Here is a 22018-nt window from a genome sequence, read left to right as displayed (position 1 = left end):
TCACAGTAAAATATATTTCTCCGGTTCTTTAAACACTGACAAGGAGAGTACCCGAGGTGTTTATTGCCGAATTTGTTCATAGTCGGGCGTAATATAGACCTATATTAGATACAAAATTCTCCAAAAGGAGACGTTGCACTACCCATTCGATTTGCATTGGCAGCCGAAAATGTTTTCTCCTTTTAGGAAATTTCATATCTCATATAGGTCTACATTACGCCCAACTTTGAACAAAATCGGCAATAAACACCCCGGGTACTCTCCTTGCGAGTGAGTTACCCATTTTCTAGCTTTAAGTTTTAGGAGTCGAAGCGCTCCTTAGCTCCTATATTAATTAAACCCAAGAGTTCCGTTATGTTAAAACCGCGCCAAATTTGAAATACATCAGACCATGTGGCCACTGAAGGGAGGAATAATTCTAATCAAGCGCTGGCTTTGGATTTAAATCTTACTACAAGGGGTGCCTTTAACAAGAGTTTTGAGGGTGGAAAGTTTCCCTACCGAATTCCACAAGTGGATTTTGCACATTTGAAACTTTGAACTCCGAACCTACCTAAATATGTATAAATCAAAACCCACTTACGCACTTGTAATAATACACATCTAAAGAAAATGTAAAATAGGAAAAGTAGGTTACCTAATATTTAAATTTAAGAATTATAACCACTTGTTTAGGCGATGTCATTTAACGACCAAAAATGGCAGCCCACCGAAAATGTTTTTGAAAACAAATAAATGTTCTTTTTCTGTTTCATTATGCGTTTCTTTACTCTCATCATTCCATATATCACATCTAACGTTTCACATTTGAAGATTTACAGAGATTTTTGTACAGTCTTTTTCTTAGTTGAGAGAAACAAATTTACAATACAGGTATAGTAAAACCATTAAGGGTTGTATATAAAAGGGTATAAAAAATTTGAGGAAGAGCAAATTTTTAGTCAGAATTTAGTAAACTATGTTACCCTACTGTACATACAGAGTGAAGAAAATTGTGACTATAAAAAATCAATTATTACGGGCCAAAAAATGGCTACTTCATTAAAATAACACGCAATTTGGAGTCTATATAAAATTCACTTAAGAAAATATTATTTACTATTAAAATGTATATAGGTTAAGAATGAGCTATATGACTGAAAGAGGGTTTATTTCTCTTCGGAGTAAACGTCAAAGTATTTAAATAAATTATATTTCAGCTCCACACAGGGTATTAATTATAGACTAGTAGTATATTATTATTATTAGTTAATACCTCTTCAAGTTGCTTATGGTTTAGGCTTAGTGGTTTTAAAAAAATTAATTCATTTTGGAAGAATTTTGACTTTAGGGGGAAGATATGGGATATCTACGTTTTTACGTGATGATATATCAATTTGCATTATTATTATTATTATTTACAGTATCTGAGAGTACCCGCAGATAGGAGAACATTTTTGACATTGTGTTTTAAGTCCGACCAGCACAAAGCGATTGTTTTACTTACAGCTTATACAGCTAAAGAAACCCGCACAGTGAAATGACACCGAAAGGCACAAATAAGTGGTTGTGAGACCTTTAAAAAGGTTAAAGCTAGTTACCACCAGCTCAACTAACTAAGAGCTAGCATCGACTAGCTTTATACAATGCCTCATATTAATGCGATGGAGAAAGAAAAGAGATCAACTAAATACGCTTATGCAGCTAATAATATTTTTTGAAACATACCTAATTTGGAAATAAAAACCTGCCCTGACACCCGCAAAATTTTGAAAAACTAGAAAAATAAATGATCTAATACATTTATAAAATGTCCGTACGCAATAAAATGCAATGTGGTTATTTTAAGCAAAACAAAACACCAAATTGGTAGATATCTTTGCTTTTCAAGTTTTTGTCGTATAAAAATAAGTGTCCTTGATATCACACGCACATCCTATTTTGCCTTTGTCTTGCAAAGGACAATTACATTATAAAAAAAAGTTTTTAGAGATTAAAACTTGAAGAGAGAAACATTTGCAAATTAAATGTTAGCTGAAGGGCTGTTTCCGCCGTTGCTATCCTTATCAGGTTTGCGACCTATAGTGCCATCCATGCGATGGTAGTGAGGCTTTTTATCGTTAGCAGGCCTGTTGTACTCAAGGTGGTCGTAAACATTGTCCTGAGCTAAAAACAAGATAACAATCCAAAATTAGATTGTGGAAGGGGTTCATTTTAGCGAGTAGGTGTAACTAGAGAGCCCTTACTTTAGATTATCGCTTACGTTTAGCTTCAGAATGCGTAAAACAATGAAAGATATATGTATGTATATATTGTATAATTTTCAAGGGTGTATAGTAAATTTTTTGCTACCATGTTCTGTTTTGCCCAATTCATACCAGTTTGTAAGTTTCATTAAATGAAAATTAAGCTTCCTACCTAGTTTATCCTTAACCTCATCATAGAGAGGTTCTTTGATGGTGAAACCAGCTTTCAGGTCTTCAATACTGTGGTAGATATTGGGGTCAGTGTCTTTGTCATCATATCTCTTCAAACTACTTGACTCGTTAAACAGGCTTGATCCACAAGCTCCTAAAAATAAGAGTTTCTTAATAACTGAAAACCCATTTTGGTACATAAACCTTATTTTAATTTGGCAAAACATTAAAAATATAAAACCGTAAACGAACCATTAGATTCTACTCCACAATTATCCTCCTCTTCTTGGAAGTACTTTGCTTTGTCAACATTGGACTTACAGAGTGTTCCTAGATTATTACGAATTTGTTTAACACTAGCGTTATTGAGATTCGGTTCAGCATTGCTGTTTTCTTGATTTTGGTAAGCGTAGACTGGATTGTCAAAATGTCTCTGATCTGGTGCTGGTTTAGGATCAGCAGCATAGCTAAGAATAGGGAAATTTGATAAATTATGACCATTGAAATTTTAGAATTTAAAAAGCTTGATAAACTTACGTTACATAGGCCAACTCATTCTTGACCTTCAGCAGCCTTCTTCGGTAATAAACAGCCACCAATATGAAAGCTACTATGAGAATAACCGCCACAGATAAACCACCAACAATGGCAGTGTATGACGTGTCAGAACTTTCGACTGATTTGTCAACTCTTTGTACATTACTGCTGGCGCTCCGATCTAGAGTGTGGGCGCTGCTCTGGTAGACTGTTTCGCAATTAGGGCCTCCATAACCGCATGGGCAAATACAACCTTGCACAGGGTCACAGATAAAGTTCTCACCCTCACAATCATTGCACTGTTTCATGCAGTGATCACCATATAAACCCGGAGAGCAAACTAAAAATATTATAATTCAGAAACACATTTATCAAACTAATTATAATTATCATTATACCTTCCGAGCACCGGTCACCCATGAAACCAGGAGGACATTTGCATATTCCATCTGTATTTCTACAAACACCTCCATTTAAGCAATTACATCTAGAGCGACAAGCTAGCCCATACGTGCCATTTGGACAAACTGTAAAATTAAAAAAGTATTTTATTTAATCTGAAAGAAAAAATGTCTTTAAAAAATAAAACTTACCAATGTTACATTCGGATCCTTGCCAGCCTGGATAGCAGTGACAATCTCCAGTTCCCAAGTCACACTCTCCCGATTTGCATTTACATTCATTTTTACAGTCCTGGCCCCAAAATTTTGGTTGGCACACTACAGAATGTCAAGTTAAAAAGTGGAATTGCTTTCGAATATTTCATTAAAAAGGTAAAACTGCTTTGGGGTGAATATCAATACAAGAACAATTTTTTTTTCATTTTTTTGGATACTTTACATTTTTGTGTCAAAATTATTTTGCGGAAATGAAAATTCGCTGAGATATTAATTTTTGAAAGTTAACCAAAATTAACGTTTTCTAGCGTTACTTTTATGTTTGTGGTATAGTAGGGTACGCTGAATTTTCAGTTTTGTGCAATATAGGGTGGGGACAAAGTATTTTGTATTTTTACTTGGTAATATGTCCTCTAGGTCACGATGCTAGACGGCCCATCGTGATTAACAAGAATGAGGTTGGGGTGGTGCCGAGCGCCCCCAGCACGAGAGCGTCCACACCTTGTTTATTATTATACTTGGGTATTTCTAAACGATACTTTTTTACACTCCTCTTTTACACTAAAAACCATTAATGTTACAAAATTAATATCTCAGCGAATTTTCATTTCCGCAAAATAATTTTGACACGGAAATGTTAAATATCGTCTAAAGTATACAAAAAAAATCGTACATGCGATGGTGTGTTGATATTTTGCCTACCTTCGTTGCAACCATATCCCAAATAACCAGGTGGACACTGGTAGCTTCCAGTCACGTGATTACAGCTGAAATTTGAAAAAGGCGAAGAGGGACATATTTGCTGACATTTTGAGCCAAAAGTGCCTGACGGGCATTGCTTTTCACATTTATCACCCATCCAGCCAGGAGTACACAGACAAGCTCCAGTAACAGGATCGCAAGAACCATCATTCTTACAATCGCAATATTCACCACAGTCTGATCCCCATTGATCTTTCTCGCAGGTGGACGAACAGTGAATTCCTTTGTAATTAGAACTACATTTGCATTTCCCCGTGACATGATCGCAAGAGACAGAATTGTCCCATTGACAATTACAAGGTTGAGAACAGTTCAGTCCAAAATGACGCCCCTAAGCATCAAAACGTTAAATCTTTGCCCAAGTTCAAATAACATTCGTTAAAAACACCTACATCACATTTATGTTCACATTTAAATCCATTATAGCCTGGTCGACACTGACAGCCTCCTGTAATAGGGTTACAGCCAGCACCATTCAGGCATACACATTTTGACTGACAACGGTCCCCGAACCTTCCCTGAGGACATGGGCGATCACAATGAACTCCAGAATAGCCTGTATGGAGTTTAAGTTAAAAATACACACGATCAAAGGGTAAAATAATGATGACAACTATCAAATTACCAGGTGGGCATTTGCAATATCCAGAATCGACACTGCACTCTGCGCCATTCTTGCAAGAGCATTTACTAATACATTGATCTCCATAGGTACCCAAAGGACACTTTTCTTCACATCTTTCCCCTCTATAGCCAGACCTGCATATACATTGACCAGTGACTGGATCACAATGAGCATTATTTGTACAGTTGCAGGTCTTCAGGCACCCATCTCCGTACATCTCCAGAGGGCAAGGTTTGGAACAGGTTTCACCCGTCCAGCCAGGTTTGCATTTATAGGAACCACTAATAGGATCACAGCTATTATTTGACAAAAACCAAAAAGGTTAGCACACTAAAACCAATAATAATGGTAGGCTTAAGCTTACTTATCCATATTCTTCTTATAACAACTGCAAAATTGATCGCAATCTACACCATTCTCTTTACCAGGGCAAGCTTTAAACAAATCAGCAACTAATTAATTAATTCAATTAAAACCATATTAGAGCAGCAGGCAAAGCAGTCCTCTGGAAAAAAGATCTACCTTTCATTTCGCATTTTTCGCCAGTAAAGCCTTTTTCACAGATGCATTTACCAGTTATGGAATTGCAAAATGCATTGTTTAAACAGTCACATTTCTACAGAATTAAGATATATGAATGAATAATTATAATAAAAATGTATATTTTTGTACAAATTTTCAATTACACTGCTGCAATTTACTCCCCAAGTGTACAAAGAACACTCATCCTGACATCTTTCTCCTATCCAACCGGCTGAACAACTGCACCTGCCGTCAACATTGTTGCAAGACGCTTGATTAGAGCAAACGCATCTTTGCGTGCAATTGTTACCAAAGTAACCATCGGGACAGGGGTTGGCACAAACGTCTCCCTTTTAATGTACAGAAATAAAATTTCCCAAGTCCCATTATGACACCCCCGACAATATTACTAGCTTACAATCCATCCAGGAGGACAGCTACATTTTCCAGTTATGTGATTGCAAGTTCCATTATTCTGACAAAAACATTTGTTTGCGCAATGGTCACCATGAGTTCCTTCTGGGCAATGTTTTGAGCAACTATTTGAATAAAAGTAAATCAGATTTATCTCAAAATGGTATATAAAAACATCTATACTTACAGTGGTCCCTGGAAACCAGGAGGGCATTCGCAAGCTCCAGAAACATGGTTGCAAGTACCTCCATTTTCACAGCGACATGGTTGGTTGCATAAGTAGCCATACTTTCCTGTTGGACATGGCTTACTGCAATCATCTCCGGTCCAGCCTAATTAAAATAATTACTTAACCCACAGTATGAAAAACTTTACCATAAGAAAATAAATTAGGTTACCAGGTTTGCACGAACATTTCCCAGATGCCGGGTCACAAAATGCGTCATTCTCACAAGCGCATTGATTTTCGCAATTGGCACCCCATTTCTTCTCCGGGCAAGCTAAGAGAAGTGATAAAATTATAAAACAATATCAAAAAGTTGAATTATTAATTGTATATCGTAAATGCAGCACTGTTGCACATTCTATGCGTGTTTGGGAGAAAAATGCATAAAATGCTTAAATAGGTTCCATCAAACTTTTATGATAAAGTAAACCAGCTTTATAATATTCATACTGAAAATATAATTGTGTGTAAAGGGTATTAGTACCTATTGAATAGCAATCAATACCTATAAAATGCAAACCTGGCCAAAATAAGTACCACACCAATTTAAAAATTTACAATCAATCTTACATGTCAGGGACAAATTTGAATTGCATTACTTTAAATAAATTATCACCAAAAAATAGATAAAAAACTTAAGAATCCCAAGAATGATTTTAAAATACAATTATCATTAATCTTTAAGAGGAATAAAAAAAAAATGCACGCAAATAAATGCATTCGGACAAGAATCACTTACTTGGATACCCTGAATGGACCCAGAAAAAAATGACAAAAAGAAATGTAAGAAAAAAACTACAACTCAAGAGGAATGAGAGAAAAAGAAAGTTCTATATCCTTTTATTAGCCACTATTATTAATTAGTTTAGTGACTCAAAGAAAAGGTCCGCTAAATTATAAAGGATTTTAGGCTCATTAATTTCAATTGTTGGAGGGGGGACTTCCATTCCTAATCTAAGCTTTGGAAACCCCTTCAAGAACAAATTCGTATTCAAGCGGGAAAGCTTTAGGAAGGATATATATACAAATAAAAGATAAGTTAATTTTTTTCAAAGCAGCCCGGAATGAATGAAACCAATTGAACTAACCCTGATTCCATCTAAAAGAAAAGAGGGTGGAAAAACTTAAGGGTGGTGATCAATGAAGGCCATTTCTCCTTCAAGAGGGGCCAAAAATATCAATATTCCTACAGAAATTTGGTTTTCCATTTGCATTAACATATTTCCTAATGACATGACAAATGCAGACCTAAATTACACTAGTACCTTACAAAACAATGGGCTTCTATATTGTAATTGTGTGACGATAAAAATTGTGTCATCAATTACTAATATAACTTGACAAATATCCCAAAAGAATCTTAATACTTACAAATGTTACAGGAGGGACCACCGAAACCAGGTTGACACTCGCATTCTTCCGCTGCAATGCATGTGCCGTGCAAACATTGATTGGTGCATAAAGCTAACAAAATAAAATTAATATATTTTGGTGTTCTAAATATGGCACATACAGTGCAACCTACGTATGCATTTCCCATTGTTGCTCTCTACGTATCCTTTGCAACAAACATTTACAGTTCTTGTGCTCATTTTAATTTCGCTTTTATAGCCAATAGTGTAAGCAACCCTAAATGTACGATATAAAACAAAATATGGGTGAAAAATTTTGGAAAAATGATTATTTAATAACAATTTTTTGTGCCTTTCTACATTTGGCGCTTCTTTCATATAAGACTAATAAAAAAATAATTTGAGGAATTTCCAACAAAAGTTTTAAGTGCTTTTGCTAATGATGCGGAAAATTGCAAGGAGGGGAATGGGGAAAAAATCATCCCATTTTCGTTATATGACAAAAGGATGGGATAGTTGAAAAGCATTCTGCTGGCTAGAAAGCTTGAAGACTGAAAAATAATACTAGGCATTTATCAAAACTATTTTGCTTTTTTTTGACATGCTGAAACAGCCCATAAATAAAGTTTGATATGTAAAAGTAGAAGAGATCCATATGATATGCCGGTTTTCACATTGACAGTAACCTACATTTGTTATTTCACTAGCAGACGTACCTGTATCTTGAGCATCTGGGTGGTACGTTCCAACACCAGGTGAAAGTTCGAACTTGATATGGTTTGCTATACGATTTTCGAACAGTTGTGGCAACACTATAATTTATATATTTGTTAAGAAAGTTTTAAACTACTTTAGCAATAATAAAAAACATACGATTCTTGTTTACTGCAAACATTAGGGCCATCTTCCAAAGCTACAACTAAACAGACAGTCACTGACAACGCTAGCAAAATTTCTCTCCACATGTTTACGCAAAAGTGGTACAAAATCTAAATTGCTGAAACAATGCATTAAGAATATAAAATTTACAAGCAAAATATAGTTTTCAAAGTATTTAACTACAGTAATGAGCCTTCACACTCCGTCTAACGTTACTAATGACGTTGATAGTTAAATCTTAATTGCAAAATTTCTCAATGCTTAATGACGCATCTTATTTTTATAATACCTTCAGGTCTTAAAGAAGGGGTACCGGAAGAAGCATTACGCTCCTGGTGTTGTTATACCATACAAAAATATAAACACGTATGCAAAATGGTCATAAACACAACCCCAGTTACATTTTGGGTTAGACAAATAAGCAAATACAACTCTTCTTTAACAAAGTCTATTCTCTAAATTTTAATATATGATGAATTGTCAAACTAAAAACTTTCTGGATCTTAGGAATGAAGGAAATGAGGGGGGGGGGGGGAAAGAGGTATTTACCCATAAGAAAATGAAGAGGTAGCCCACAGGGTGTAGGTGGTTACAATAACATATATGGGGGGGGGGGCGCCAGGGGGTACTCAGCGCCCTCAAATGGATACTTAAGCTTCCCCAATCTGACCAAACCAAGAAAATTGATTGCTAACCTACCAACTAATATCATACAACATCGGTTACCTGTATTTTTAATAACATATTCTGTTTTCAACGAAGTCGAAATTCATAAAATAACAAAATAAAGCCAATTTCGGTACTTGGGCGCCACTGAGATTTTTAGTATCAAGGCATTGGTGCCCCCAAAACAATTTGGGCGCCACTAAGATTTTTAATATCAAGGCATTGGTGCACCCAAAACAATTTAGGCGCCACTGAGATTTTTAGTATCAAGGCATTGGTGCCCCCAAAATAATTTGGGCGCCACTGAGATTTTTAGTATCAAGGCATTGGTGCCTCCAACACAATTTGGGCACCACTGAGATTTTTAGTATCAAGGCATTGGCGCCCCCCAAACACAATTTGGGCGCCACTGAGATTTTTAGTATCAAGGTATTGGTGCCCCCCAACACAATTTGGGCACCACTGAGATTTTTAGTATCAAGGCATTGGTGCCCCCAACACAATTTGGGCGCCACTAAGATTTTTAGTATCAAGGTATTGGTGCCCCCAAAATAATTTGGGCGCCACTGAGATTTTTAGTATCAAGGCATTGGTGCTCCCAAACAATTTGGGCACCACCGAGTTTTGGCGGCTGGTTACGGACAAACTAACTGGGAAGGAGACAGATACTGGAAGTTAATTATACGAAGAAACTCTTTGAACTACAACATCGAGCCGACCACCAAAACCAAGTAAGCTTAGCAGAGAGGGCTCAACATTAGTATATCTACGGTCAGTGGCGTAACGACAAAATTTGGGCTCCTCCGCAGGATATCAAAAGGGCCCTTTATAAAAAACCATTTTTCTATTTTCCCTATTTTTACAAGTTCTTTGAGAATATTGGGGATATGTGCCAGATTTCTACATTTTTACCAATAGTTAAAGCATATTTTTTTTTTAATTATTTAAAAATTTAAATAAAAAAATCAATATTTAAAACGAAAGGGCCCCCTATTTGGTGAAAATGCTATGCCGCCTCCCCCCTCCCTCCACACGGTTGCAGGGTCTACGGGTCCTAAGTTACGCCACTGTAAATAAAACTTTTAGAGCCCCAGGAGCAGGCCGTCTCGATTTTAAGTTTACGCCATAAGGTAAAGTAAACATTTAGGAACAATACGCGAACGGTACAAAGCTGATATTACGAAAACGCCATTTCGTGAATAAATTTAATTGACTTAGTTGCAAAGGACGCCGCCGACGAAGCGCGTAACGCTTCCCATCAAACAGTCGTGATTTCCCGGAAACAGGTTGGCTTTATATTCAAACGCGTAGAAATTACGTAATTTGTGGCAAAATTATACGGCTAGAAATATCGCTTACCGCAGTCTGTGAATAATCCCCAAATTACCCCAACAGACGCAGTCCGGTAGACTATCGTTACTTTGTAAACATTACACCTACGTAGATGTAATGTTTACAAAGTATAAATTAACATATAAATTAATATTGGCCTAAGTTCTACCTATTTTTAGCCAACGAATCAAGTAGACGAACGGATGACTTTCCAAAGTGGCGACGTTACGTGTCGAAAATGACTAATACCTTAGAAATAAGTACGCGAGCCCACGAGAAAGTAATTAGGATCAGAATGCGGCTCGAGTACAACGTATATATATATATAGTCCTAATCTGGATCTACGATATCAAATCCTTCTCCTCCAAATGGTCCGGACTATTAAGCTATGGAACAATATAATAGTGCCGAAATGGACTGCTGAAATTCCTAATTACGCGCGACCTCCGAAGAGGACGAACAACAACCGGCGATCCTCGGTCGCTCCTATCGACCCGAGTGACAACAAACCGGAGCCGTTGCCTCCCTTCTATAGTAACAATTCGTCGGTCGGTTACGTAGTCATTAAAACGCTCTCATCAGTATTCAGCTAAGTCATTTAAGCCGCCGTCAATATGAACAAATAGAGAGGTAACGGCGGAAGAGTTCCTAGAAAATATATTGCCCTAAAGTTTCCACTCTAATGAAATAGCTGTTTTCTCGCCAGTAGAATCCCCCCTTAAACAAAACGACCCCGAGCAAATCGGTCAAAAAGACTTATCCCCCCTCCTACGCCCACGTCGTCTCGCGTTATTTATTTGTTTTGTCGCGAGATCATGTACGCTTTAGATCGAACTTTTCTTAACAACCTCAACCGAATTTCTCGACGGGTGCAATTCTCTAGCAACAATAACGATAAGGCGCTCCAATACGTCATCTTTAATTTGCGAAATAATGATCCCCGGTTCAACGTGCCATTAAACAAATAGAAAATCGACAAATTAACCCTTCTAATTATACGCCGTCATTATTGGGCGAGTGGTAAGTAACGTGACAATGCCATTCGCTTCGAGAGGCTACAAATTATCATAAAGCGTTTAATACAAACCCTACTTGAAACGTAAAACACGATAACATTCCGTAGATACGCGGTAAAATACCCGATACAAAATAAAACGATTTTGACCTTTGGGGCTACTGCTAGAGATAATGTTTAGGGAAGAGTAGAATCAATAACACCCTTCTTAGCTTCTCGCGAATTTAATCTTCTTAAAAAGTTATCCGGCCTAACTCGTCCCCCTATAAAAGAATAGAAAATATAGAAGAGGAATAGCAACTCCCGTGATTTATCGTCTAGGCCTGTTAACTTCCGGTAATGTTAAGATTTAAACATTCGCCACTGAAGTATATATTAACCGGATGTAACCCCGCAAACCCTAAGTTTTAAAACACCCCGATACATTTTAAAGCCTCGATAAAGGTAGTTACTATTCCTCTTGTCCATTTTCTATGATAAAAGCTAAACTAAGCGAAGAGGCCGCGTTCTGTGACAACACAATAAAACCCGCTTCGAGACGTTAGAAAAGCCTCGCTTTAATTTTTTTAAGCCTGTAAAGGCGAGAGGGTTAAATTCAAGCCTGGGAAGCCACCAGAGGGGGTTGAATTCGTTCGCCATAAGTGCTACTCGCTTAAAAACTATACGCGGCTAGAGGAGGGGAAGAAAGTACGTTAAACTTCGCCTATCAAATTTCAAAGTTATTTTAATTACGCGACTAAGGACCAAACGTCGCTCCAGCGTACGTCGACGCCAATAAAAATTTATTAGGCCTACCAGAAGTATATAAAAAAGTTTCTCACGAGAAGTATCCATTCTATTTCGATGGTTCTGGTTGATTTTTCAAAATACATTTCGGCAGAACAAAATAGTGCGGGTCAAATAAACGTCATTAAAGATATTTTCTAAAACAATTACATCGGGAAAATATTAATTATTAATTAAGTATATATCCATACGTAGTGTAATTTCCACATTTTACACCTTTCACAAGTGCGCGTAACTCAAATTTAGGACGAACAATTTTACACGTGTAATAAAAACAACATTATCTTTACCAGGAAAATCGCGTCGACTGGAAACTCACTTGTTAAATAAGTTTCATTTTTATAGCCTAGATCAGTGGTGGGCAATCGAGCGGGTCACAAAATTAAAGGCGGACGAATTATTTAAAGATACATTTTATTTAGGTAAAGCGGAACTCGCGATTAACGAAATATAATTTTAGATTATATTAAACCAAATAACTATAAAGTGACAATAACTGTACCAAACAGTGGGTAACCATAGAAACGACGCGTGCCCACAAAGTCAGTCTGCAGAAATATTTTAAAATATATACTTTTTAAGGTAAAGTGGAACTTGCGAAGAAGGAAATATAATTATAGATTATTCTAAACAAAACTATAGAGTGACAATAACTGTACATTTTAGCTCACGAAAGCGTGGATAGTCATAGAAACGACGCGTGCCCACAAAGTCAAAGTCTGCAGAATTATTTAAAAATATACACTCTTTTATATCCTTATTTGTGAGAGCTGCCATTTAATAGTTCTTTCAATAAATTTTTTACGCTTATCCAACTTGTTAAAAGTAGAAGTATAACATGTTGCTCTTACGTCACAAGACTTGGCTTTGGTAGGATTATTTTAGCACGCGCGATTTGCACGAGCGTTAGAGAATAGGAAGCTCCTCGTGATTCGAGCGCGCGCTCCTAGTGTTGGAGAAGGTAAATACAGTGACGTAAGAGCTACATTAAAACAAGAAGGCCACGTTACTTTATAGAAAGAACTATTACAGGCCTGATTTTCAATAGAGCATGCAAGGCCGCTTCACGCGGTCAAATGCACGCGACGTCTCGAGCTCATGAGCACGTCCAGGCGCCCTTGCCTGTACTATTTTAAATTAGGCCTGTAATGAAATGGCCGACTTCGTAAAATAGTACTTTTTGAGGTAAAGCGGAACTTGCGAAGAAGGAAATATAATTATAGATTATTCTAAACAAAATAATAACTGTAGCTCACCAAAGCGTGGGTAGTCATAGAAACGATGAGGGCCCATAAAAGTTCGCTTGTCAAATAAAATTACCCAGTGGGTCAAAAACTACCCTCGTGCCAATATTCGTCCATCACTACCGTGGATGGATACTTCCCGCTAGAGAAATAAGATATACTTCTGGTCTTACGCAGATTTAAGCTCTAGTGAGAACGAGCCTTTAAACAACGGGCAGCCAGTCTTCGGAATAAATACGCGTACCTTAAAAAGGGCGTTTAGTTTAGAGACACTTTGACGAAAGTCGTTTAGGCAAAGGGGGAAGATATTGGTTGTCAGTAGAGAGAGACTAACTTCCGTTAGCTAGAAGCCTAGAATTAGTCACAGACGGGGAACAAAGACTTTAGAGAGAAACTACTGAACTCGTGACTCAACGTCTCGATTTCCTAGAAGCGAAACCGCGAAACGTTTTATTAAAAATACAGGGAAGATGGCCCATCTACCGCGTAATATCACGTCATTTATTCTTTAGAGGAATATCGGTGGCGGGGGAAAACACTCTTCCAAGAAGGGAGGGTAGGAAATATCGGCGAAAAACAAGACTAACTGCTCGCTAAGGATTTGGGGACGGAAAAAATTTACATAAAAAAATGCGGTTCTGAAAAAATCTCGCGCCCTCCCACCCTAAAATCATAAATATATTCCCGAACTGTAAAGGATGGTTTGGCGCGTGTGTGTGTGTGTGTGTGTGGGGGGGGGGGGGGGGGGGAATGTTATCGCAAAGTGATTTGAGGAACAAGTATTAAAAAAATTACCTCGCGCCAATAACGATTTAAAAAACATATCAAAATAAGAACTGACGCAAGTCTTGAGTAATTACCCAAAGTAGTAATTTAAAGGGGAGAGCTCGACCCTTTTCAAAATGCGGCCCAACAAAACATTGTGATTGCACGCGTGCGGTTCGAATATAAAGGCTTGTTTTTTGACAATACATTTTTTATACAAAGGGATGAATTACGGTAGACATGATAATTTCACGGAATTATTCAAACTAGCGGATATTATTGACACGAGTATTAGTCAGGGTCGTTGATTATTATTTTTTAAATTAGAAAGTTTGATTATTTAACCAGTATTTTTTTGTATGTTTTACTTATTTTAAAACAGTACTTCTTTACCTTGACCAAGTGATTAATTTGCGTGTAACGGTAATATGAACTTAAATTTAGATGAATCTAGATTAAATTTAATTAATTTTAATTTTCCACTAAGTTCGGAAATTAAAGAGTTTCAATTTTGTAAAAGGCGGTAGAATTAGAAGTTCCTACAGATACCTTTCACTGTAAAATGTCCTAGTGGGAAAGGCAAAAAATTCGGTAGTTCCCCGTAGAACACCCGACTTTATACACCCTTTTAACTTGTGCCAAAAATTGGTATGCAAATTACATCTACAGAAATCAATGAAAAAAAAACTAACCCTTCGACATAAACAGACTTAGCAGAAATATTTGATGGTCGTTCAAGGGTTTCGAACGATCTCGAATGAAAAGCAACAAACACAAGGGTACGTGTACCAACCTTGAGCGCGCAAAAAACACAAGCTGCCATTGATGGTTACATCTTCGCTTGGAAATGACCGTCCAAATGGGTAAACAATACCGCCAAACCCGATAAAAGGGAGCTAATATAAATACAAAGGACTTCCTACTCGATACGGTTGCACACCCGGCGCGACGGATCGACGAATTATAAATAGTCAAGCCTTAAAAATAAATGCTTAATTCCCAAACGGTTCTCGACTTGAGTGAGCTCTGTTATCGCGAACAAAAAACGCACTTCCCGTTGCCTTTCTGCAATTACGCTCGACTACGCCGATGGTGTAGTTTACACTTTCTCTTTCACGGAGGAACTCGATTAGAAATAACACAAAGAAAAGCGCCTAAAAGAGTTAAAAAGCAAAACAAATTTCAAGATCTCGGCTCGGAGTCTAGCCGAACGTCCAATTTTTATGAGCAGCCTCCTTCCCCCCCCCCCCCCCGGGAGCCGAGAGTTATGTTAATTTATACAATACTCTTAAACGTCTGTCTCTCTCCAGCTCTGTAATATTTGATACGAGTGCAGTAGGCAGTTTATATTAAGGTCGAACAGCAGGTACAGTCTATACCGGCGTCGCGCCGATTTTGTGACGTAAAACAATTCTTCGCCGAAAGCCATCTGTGGGCTTTGTATTTCGAATTTTCATAATAGGAATAGAATTACTTCGCCAATTAGAAGGGTATTACGTTACGGGCGAGGAACAAAGGGATCCGAATAATTTTGGGTTGGTTTCGTGTGATACACATCATTAGAATTTGAACCCCCGACCTTCGGGAGAAACTGATCGAATAGCAATGAAACGAAATGGGAGGAGATGGATGGATAAACAATGGCTCAAAACTGAAGCTAAATTTCAATTTTCCTGGAAGTATTGCAATTCCGTACATTTGACCCTATTTTAAATTATTATCAATCTTGTTATGGGTAAATTACTTTGTTTAGCAGAAAAATGTGTGATGTTTTGTAATAAAATAGGAGTGGGGAAATTTATGGGGAATCTGGAAATTGATAAGTATACTTAAAAATATTGGAATGTGGTCTACTCTTAATTAATTTTTTGTTTATTCTATATTTATACAGAACCACAAAGTGTTGAAATTTTTACCCACATTCAACTTATATTGAAATTATTTTGTAATACTTTGCGATTACCGCTACATATAGGTCATATATTTGGCCCGCAGGATGGCAGGAAATTTAATATTATAATGTAATCAGGTTATCTTCATTTGAATAAGCCACACAACAGAAGTAAATAAACTTCTGATAATATTATTTTTATAAATTAAAACTTTTCCGGTTAAACCCCAAAATGCCATATTGGTATTTTGAGGGGCTGATCCCTTAAGTTTCCCTGAACCCCAATTACGCCGAGATTATGCAAAGAGTACATGCAGTAAGACAACACAAAGTACACAGATTAGGTAGTCATTACTGGAAGCGTGTACACCAATTACACAGCGTAATCAGCCTCTCAGTAGTAAATTTAATGAATTATGCATCTTTATATTACTTATAACTAATTGGATTTGTTTAAAATTTCGCGCATTTGGGAGCTTTATAATTATGGCATGATTAAACAGCGATAATGATAAAACTAAAACTAGCCAAGAGTGACTAAATAAAGCCTTGTGAATAGTTATCAGCGGAAAGTGGTGAGGAAGTTAACTAATATATATTTCCGTTTTTTCCTTCATCAGTAATAAAAAGAATATAACTCTAGTGTACGACATAAAAATATTGAGAGAAAATTAAAATGGTTGTGACAGGATGTGAAATGAAAATTGTTTTCTGATAAAGTAGTTCCTGTTCCCAACCTATCATAATGTTTCGTTTCCCATGGTATGGTATTATAGAAATATACGTTTGCATTTAATAAAACAATAATGCCACATTACTTCTTGTGATTTTACATTGAAAATGACAAAAAGAAGAATAATAATGAATTTGAACCATAAACCAATGCACCAAGTTCTACATAGTATCTTGATAATATCTAGGCTATTTATTTCTAAGTTAATTTTATTTGACTTCTACACTGGTTCTATGGACTAATTAATGGATAAACAATGGCTCCGAACTGGAGCTAATTAGTCCATGCTGGTTCCAACTAAATATTTTGATGATAGCGAAATTGCAATATCCTCAAGTTAATTTATAACAACTTCAAATTTCAACGGCATCAAATATTTTATATGCATGTCTATCCTCACACGCACATCTAATTAAACCCGTTCCGTTAACTATTGAAAATTAATAATCACTTTAGCGAGGTTATTTGTAATCCCAGTCACGTGTCCTAGACCATTTCGCTGTTTACAATTTACAAAACGCGAAAATATTTGCATACCAATGCCAAGGCTTAAAGTTTCAATTTTGGAACACCAACATACTTAGCCTTGGCAATTGAGATTAAAATGAATAAAACCATACCTTTAATAAAGTATTCTTTGAGACTTTTCCATAAAAGCTTGTCGATTTAACACTTAATTTTCGAAATCGATAAACTTCAACGCTTTAATTCTACATAGTAATTAAATAATAAACATATAACTGGCCGAATGCGAAAAAACATCTACGCGGATGCGGAAACTCGAAATTTACCCAAAGAGAGGTATTTCACAATGTTATTTCATCATTCTGCCGCTCGCTTTTAACGGCGCTGCTTTACGGGTCAATATTCCGGATGCGAAATTCAAATTTTATAAAGAGCGCCCCTTGCGTAATTTAGCTGTAGGTAAATGCATTAAAATGTTTTTATTATTTTAATTTTCAAATTGAAAGATTCAACAATTTTCACAGTAATAATAAATTGTACGGAATTGTCATACAGCGTAAATAAATTTTTTCTAGAAGTATACAGTTTATTAGCTAGACTATTTTAGACTTAATTTCTTTATTATGCGCGAAAACTCTTTTTCCTATAGATGTAACAGCAACTGCGCAAGTGCGAAGGTAGCACAAGGAGCGGATAACTGTGTTAACAAGATGTCACGGACATTTAAGTACACACAATCCCCCCGATGTATTAACTATATTTTAAATATTAAATTTAAATTTGGACTAATTTCCAATCATCTTGTATATTAACTTAACAAACCCAAGAGCCATTTTATCGAAAAACAAATTTTCGAGTTACCCGGTTTTTTAACTAAGGTAGCGAAACTCGAACACGTTAATTTAAATTATTTTTATACAAACTGAATTTTTCGAGTTACCGGGTTTTGGAAATAAGGTAGCGAAACGCGAACACCTTAATTTAAATGAATTGTATCGAATAATTCATTTTTTAGAGTTACCTGGTTTTGGAAATAAGGTAGATAAAACCCGAACGATTTGTTTTCGAGCTAGATGGCGCCTGTATCAATTGGTACGAAATTCAAATATCACAATAGCGCGTACGCGGTTCGATTGGGTCCCGCGAATTGGCCAGAAACATCACTTAAACTTAAAATTTGTTAACGCAACCGAAAACGTAGTGCACAAATAATCAGTACTAACTAAAAATATAATTTACAACAAAGTCGGTCTTAATTTATAAAAGTTGTGTGCATTTGAAGTCGAAAATCGTTAGAAATTAAATCGCCAACAATTACTAAAATAGGCAAATGCCCCACTTCCAGGGCCCCGATCTCACAAATGTTAGCAATACCGGCGAGGACATGATATTTAAAATTGATTGAACTCTTTTCTTTTACGAACCTTGGGATCGGATAAAGTGTGTTTAACCTAGAAGCAACAAACACATCATCCCACATAAGGAGAACGCAACCCGTCAAAAGTCGTGCATTTTTTAGTGTACATTTTTCATTGGTTAGACGCTTTACCGCCTGCTGCCGTCGGAAGGGGAAAATTCGGAAATTGTCTTCCCCCCGCCCGTAAAACGTTCAGCGTAATGTCTCGAAATTTGTACACAACACTGCGTTAGCGTGTTTAAAGGATAGCTGCGTTCTTCTTGCGTGGGGCTGGTGGGTTTGCAGGTCCTTGATTTAACAATGGATTAAACGTTTTATGGGAGCCTAAACGTCCCAGTATTCAATAACATGCCCCCCATTGGCCAAGATGGACTTTAGCGTGCGTGATACTAATTTTAAGAACGCGCTACCTTATTCAGTACAATTTTTTTGAAACCTATAGATGGCGGTAATGTTATTGAAACTGGCAAATTGACTAAGCTAAAAAATGATTTGTCTCGAAACTGATATAGCCTCGAAACACCAGTAAATTTGAAAAATTAGTAGCCTCGAATCTGAATAAGATCGAAAGTGACCAAAATTGACTAAGCTCGAAAATGATTTGTCTCGAAAATGATTTGTCTCGAATATGATTTGTCTCGAATATGATTTGTCTCGAATATGATTTGTCTCGAATATAATTTGTCTCGAATATAATTTGTCTCGAATATAATTTGTCTCGAATATAATTTGTCTCGAATATAATTTGTCTCGAATATAATTTGTCTCGAATATGATTTGTCTCGAATATAATTTGTCTCGAATATAATTTGTCTCGAATATAATTTGTCTCGAATATAATTTGTCTCGAATATAATTTGTCTCGAATATAATTTGTCTCGAATATGATTTGTCTCGAATATGATTTGTCTCGAAAAGGATTTGTCTCGAATATGATTTGTCTCGAATATAATTTGTCTCGAATATAATTTGTCTCGAATATAATTTGTCTCGAATATAATTTATCTCGAATATAATTTGTCTCGAATATGATTTGTCTCGAATATAATTTGTCTCGAATATAATTTGTCTCGAATATAATTTGTCTCGAATATGATTTGTCTCGAATATGATTTGTCTCGAAACACCAGTAAATTTGAAAAATTAGTAGCCTCGAATCTGAATAAGATCGAAAGTGACCAAAATTGACTAAGCTCGAAAATGATTTGTCTCGAAAATGATTTGTCTCGAATATGATTTGTCTCGAATATGATTTGTCTCGAATATGATTTGTCTCGAATATAATTTGTCTCGAATATAATTTGTCTCGAATATAATTTGTCTCGAATATAATTTGTCTCGAATATAATTTGTCTCGAATATAATTTGTCTCGAATATAATTTGTCTCGAATATGATTTGTCTCGAATATAATTTGTCTCGAATATAATTTGTCTCGAATATAATTTGTCTCGAATATAATTTGTCTCGAATATAATTTGTCTCGAATATAATTTGTCTCGAATATGATTTGTCTCGAATATGATTTGTCTCGAAAAGGATTTGTCTCGAATATGATTTGTCTCGAATATGATTTGTCTCGAATATGATTTGTCTTGAATATAATTTGTCTCGAATATGATTTGTCTTGAATATAATTTGTCTCGAATATAATTTGTCTCGAATATAATTTGTCTCGAATATAATTTGTCTCGAATATAATTTGTCTCGAATATAATTTGTCTCGAATATAATTTGTCTCGAATATGATTTGTCTCGAATATAATTTGTCTCGAATATAATTTGTCTCGAATATAATTTGTCTCGAATATAATTTGTCTCGAATATAATTTGTCTCGAATGTAATTTGTCTCGAATATGATTTGTCTCGAATATAATTTGTCTCGAATATAATTTATCTCGAATATAATTTGTCTCGAATATGATTTGTCTCGAATATGATTTGTCTCGAATGTGAATAGGATCTAAAGCCTCCATTACTTAAGGTGGAGTTTATTAGCCTCCTAATTTGTCCGACGCCCCATTGTATTCTGCGTCATCCATCAAGACTGACGGAATGTAGAGCCATCTGATGGTAACATGATTTTTTTTAATTTACTTAGTTGTTGCACAGACCACCTACCCCAAGACTTTTTATGTATCGAATGTGATGCCGCTTTTTTAAGAGCGCGCCACCTACGGCAAGTAGAGGTAGTTTTAAAGTCACAAAGACGAGCACGCGTGACAGTAAAAAATATATGGTAAAACTGGCTCGTGTACGACTTTATATTATAATTTCGTAAAATAAAGAATTTTCACACTCTATTTTCTGTTTGCTTACAAAAACGACGCATCACTTTTAAGACACCTTTTTATCGAGGTTGATAAAAGTCCTTCTTGTGGTAGGTGGTCTGAGGTTGTTGTGATCACGAACATTTGAAATTTTTCATCGAATCTCACCAATTTTGATTGGGAATTATAACATTAATTTACAAAACCAATTCGTAATTTTTTTTTAGTTAGCGACATCTATTGTAAACTGAAAAAAACATTGGAGTGGCGTTGGGACTCATTGTAGTCAGGAATCCATACCTTTACTTGGAATGCTTATCCTGCCGTATCGCGTACGGTAAGATCACTCTCCCGCCTTCGAGAGAAAAAATCCCCTCTGCGCGCGCTCCCCTCTCACGTAAATGTTTGCTAAGTTAACATAGTGACGTCAAAAAAACCGTCAGCCACATCGAGACGAAAATCTGCCGCGATAAGCATTCCAAGTAGAGGTATGGATTCCTGTTGTAGATGATAGCAGGAATCCATAACGCTACTTGGAATGAATATATCCCCATATCCCCTGTGGTAGTTTGTGGCGGAACATTATAGGTGAAAACTATTCGCCAGTCCTGGACTGCTCAAAGATCTGTTCAGGACTGAGCTCTGACGTCAGCAAAATTTCCCGGACAGTTCGGGATTAGATCACGAATAGTCTAACCTAAAATAAAATTAAAAAATGGCGGCCGTAATGGGCATGTTACTTAATTTCTTAAATTCAGATATATCAAGCTCAGATTCCACGTCTGATGATGAAATTGAAGTAATAGGAAATGTTACTTTTAAGTACGGCACGAAATTTCCGAATGAGTATAATATATTATGATAGTTTAATTGTTAATCGTTATCATGATATTGAATTTAAGAGTATATTTAGAGTTAGGCCTATCCAGGGCCGGATTAATCCATAGGCCGAATAGGCCTGGGCCTAGGGCACCAAGCCTACAAGGGGCACCAAGAGGGTTCGAAAAAAAATAAAAGTACAAAACTTTAATCATTTGCTTTTCACAAAATATTTTCCGGAGTAATTTTAGTAAATGCGTCCACCCCTATGAACCAAAAACGTT

At 36.3% G+C, this 22018-nt stretch overlaps 1 protein-coding gene across 5 annotated transcripts; it reads right to left on the bottom strand.

Annotated features, from left to right (window-relative positions):
• Positions 1 to 752: 752 nt before the first annotated feature.
• Positions 753 to 17523, bottom strand: LOC149922374 (uncharacterized). Of its 5 annotated transcripts, none has more exons than XM_090162277.1 (20): positions 17384 to 17523; positions 8325 to 8448; positions 8168 to 8263; positions 7625 to 7728; positions 7471 to 7563; positions 6272 to 6373; positions 6061 to 6205; positions 5878 to 5998; positions 5624 to 5809; positions 5460 to 5553; positions 5302 to 5389; positions 4938 to 5233; positions 4705 to 4868; positions 4253 to 4643; positions 3527 to 3652; positions 3332 to 3460; positions 2934 to 3273; positions 2649 to 2863; positions 2398 to 2550; positions 753 to 2145 (listed from the first exon to the last, which is right to left on the bottom strand). In XM_090162277.1, exons 2-20 carry the CDS (start codon positions 8414 to 8416, stop codon positions 2003 to 2005), a joined length of 3078 nt encoding a protein of 1025 aa, XP_090018403.1. In that variant the 5' UTR covers positions 8417 to 8448; positions 17384 to 17523; the 3' UTR covers positions 753 to 2002. The 5 variants fall into 5 exon arrangements, with proteins under 5 accessions (XP_090018403.1, XP_090018402.1, XP_090018406.1 ...); XM_090162276.1 differs by lacking the exon at positions 17384 to 17523 and adding an exon at positions 14832 to 15271; XM_090162280.1 differs by lacking the exon at positions 17384 to 17523 and adding an exon at positions 14832 to 15271 and having other exon boundaries at positions 5302 to 5371.
• Between the last annotated feature and the right edge of the window lie 4495 nt (positions 17524 to 22018).

This window comes from Leiobunum rupestre, chromosome 11 (genome assembly GCF_980474605.1).
Source record: "Leiobunum rupestre chromosome 11, qqLeiRupe1.1.hap1, whole genome shotgun sequence".
Lineage (NCBI taxonomy): Eukaryota > Metazoa > Arthropoda > Arachnida > Opiliones > Sclerosomatidae > Leiobunum > Leiobunum rupestre.
Note: the sequence above shows the minus strand (reverse complement) of the source record. Positions and strands in the feature narration are given on the sequence as shown.

What these genes read in the sequence shown, in the direction of transcription:
- LOC149922374 (XM_090162277.1), bottom strand. Translation starts at nt 8,416, where the DNA reads ATGTGGAGAGAAATTTTGCTAGCGTTGTCAGTGACTGTCTGTTTAGTT. An exon ending in GCTGTCCTCCTGGATGGATT is followed by an intron (nt 5,810 to 5,877) that starts GTAAGCTAGTAA and finishes GTACATTAAAAG; the next exon opens with GGAGACGTTTGTGCCAACCC. An exon ending in GGGGAGTAAATTGCAGCAGT is followed by an intron (nt 5,554 to 5,623) that starts GTAATTGAAAAT and finishes TTAATTCTGTAG; the next exon opens with AAATGTGACTGTTTAAACAA.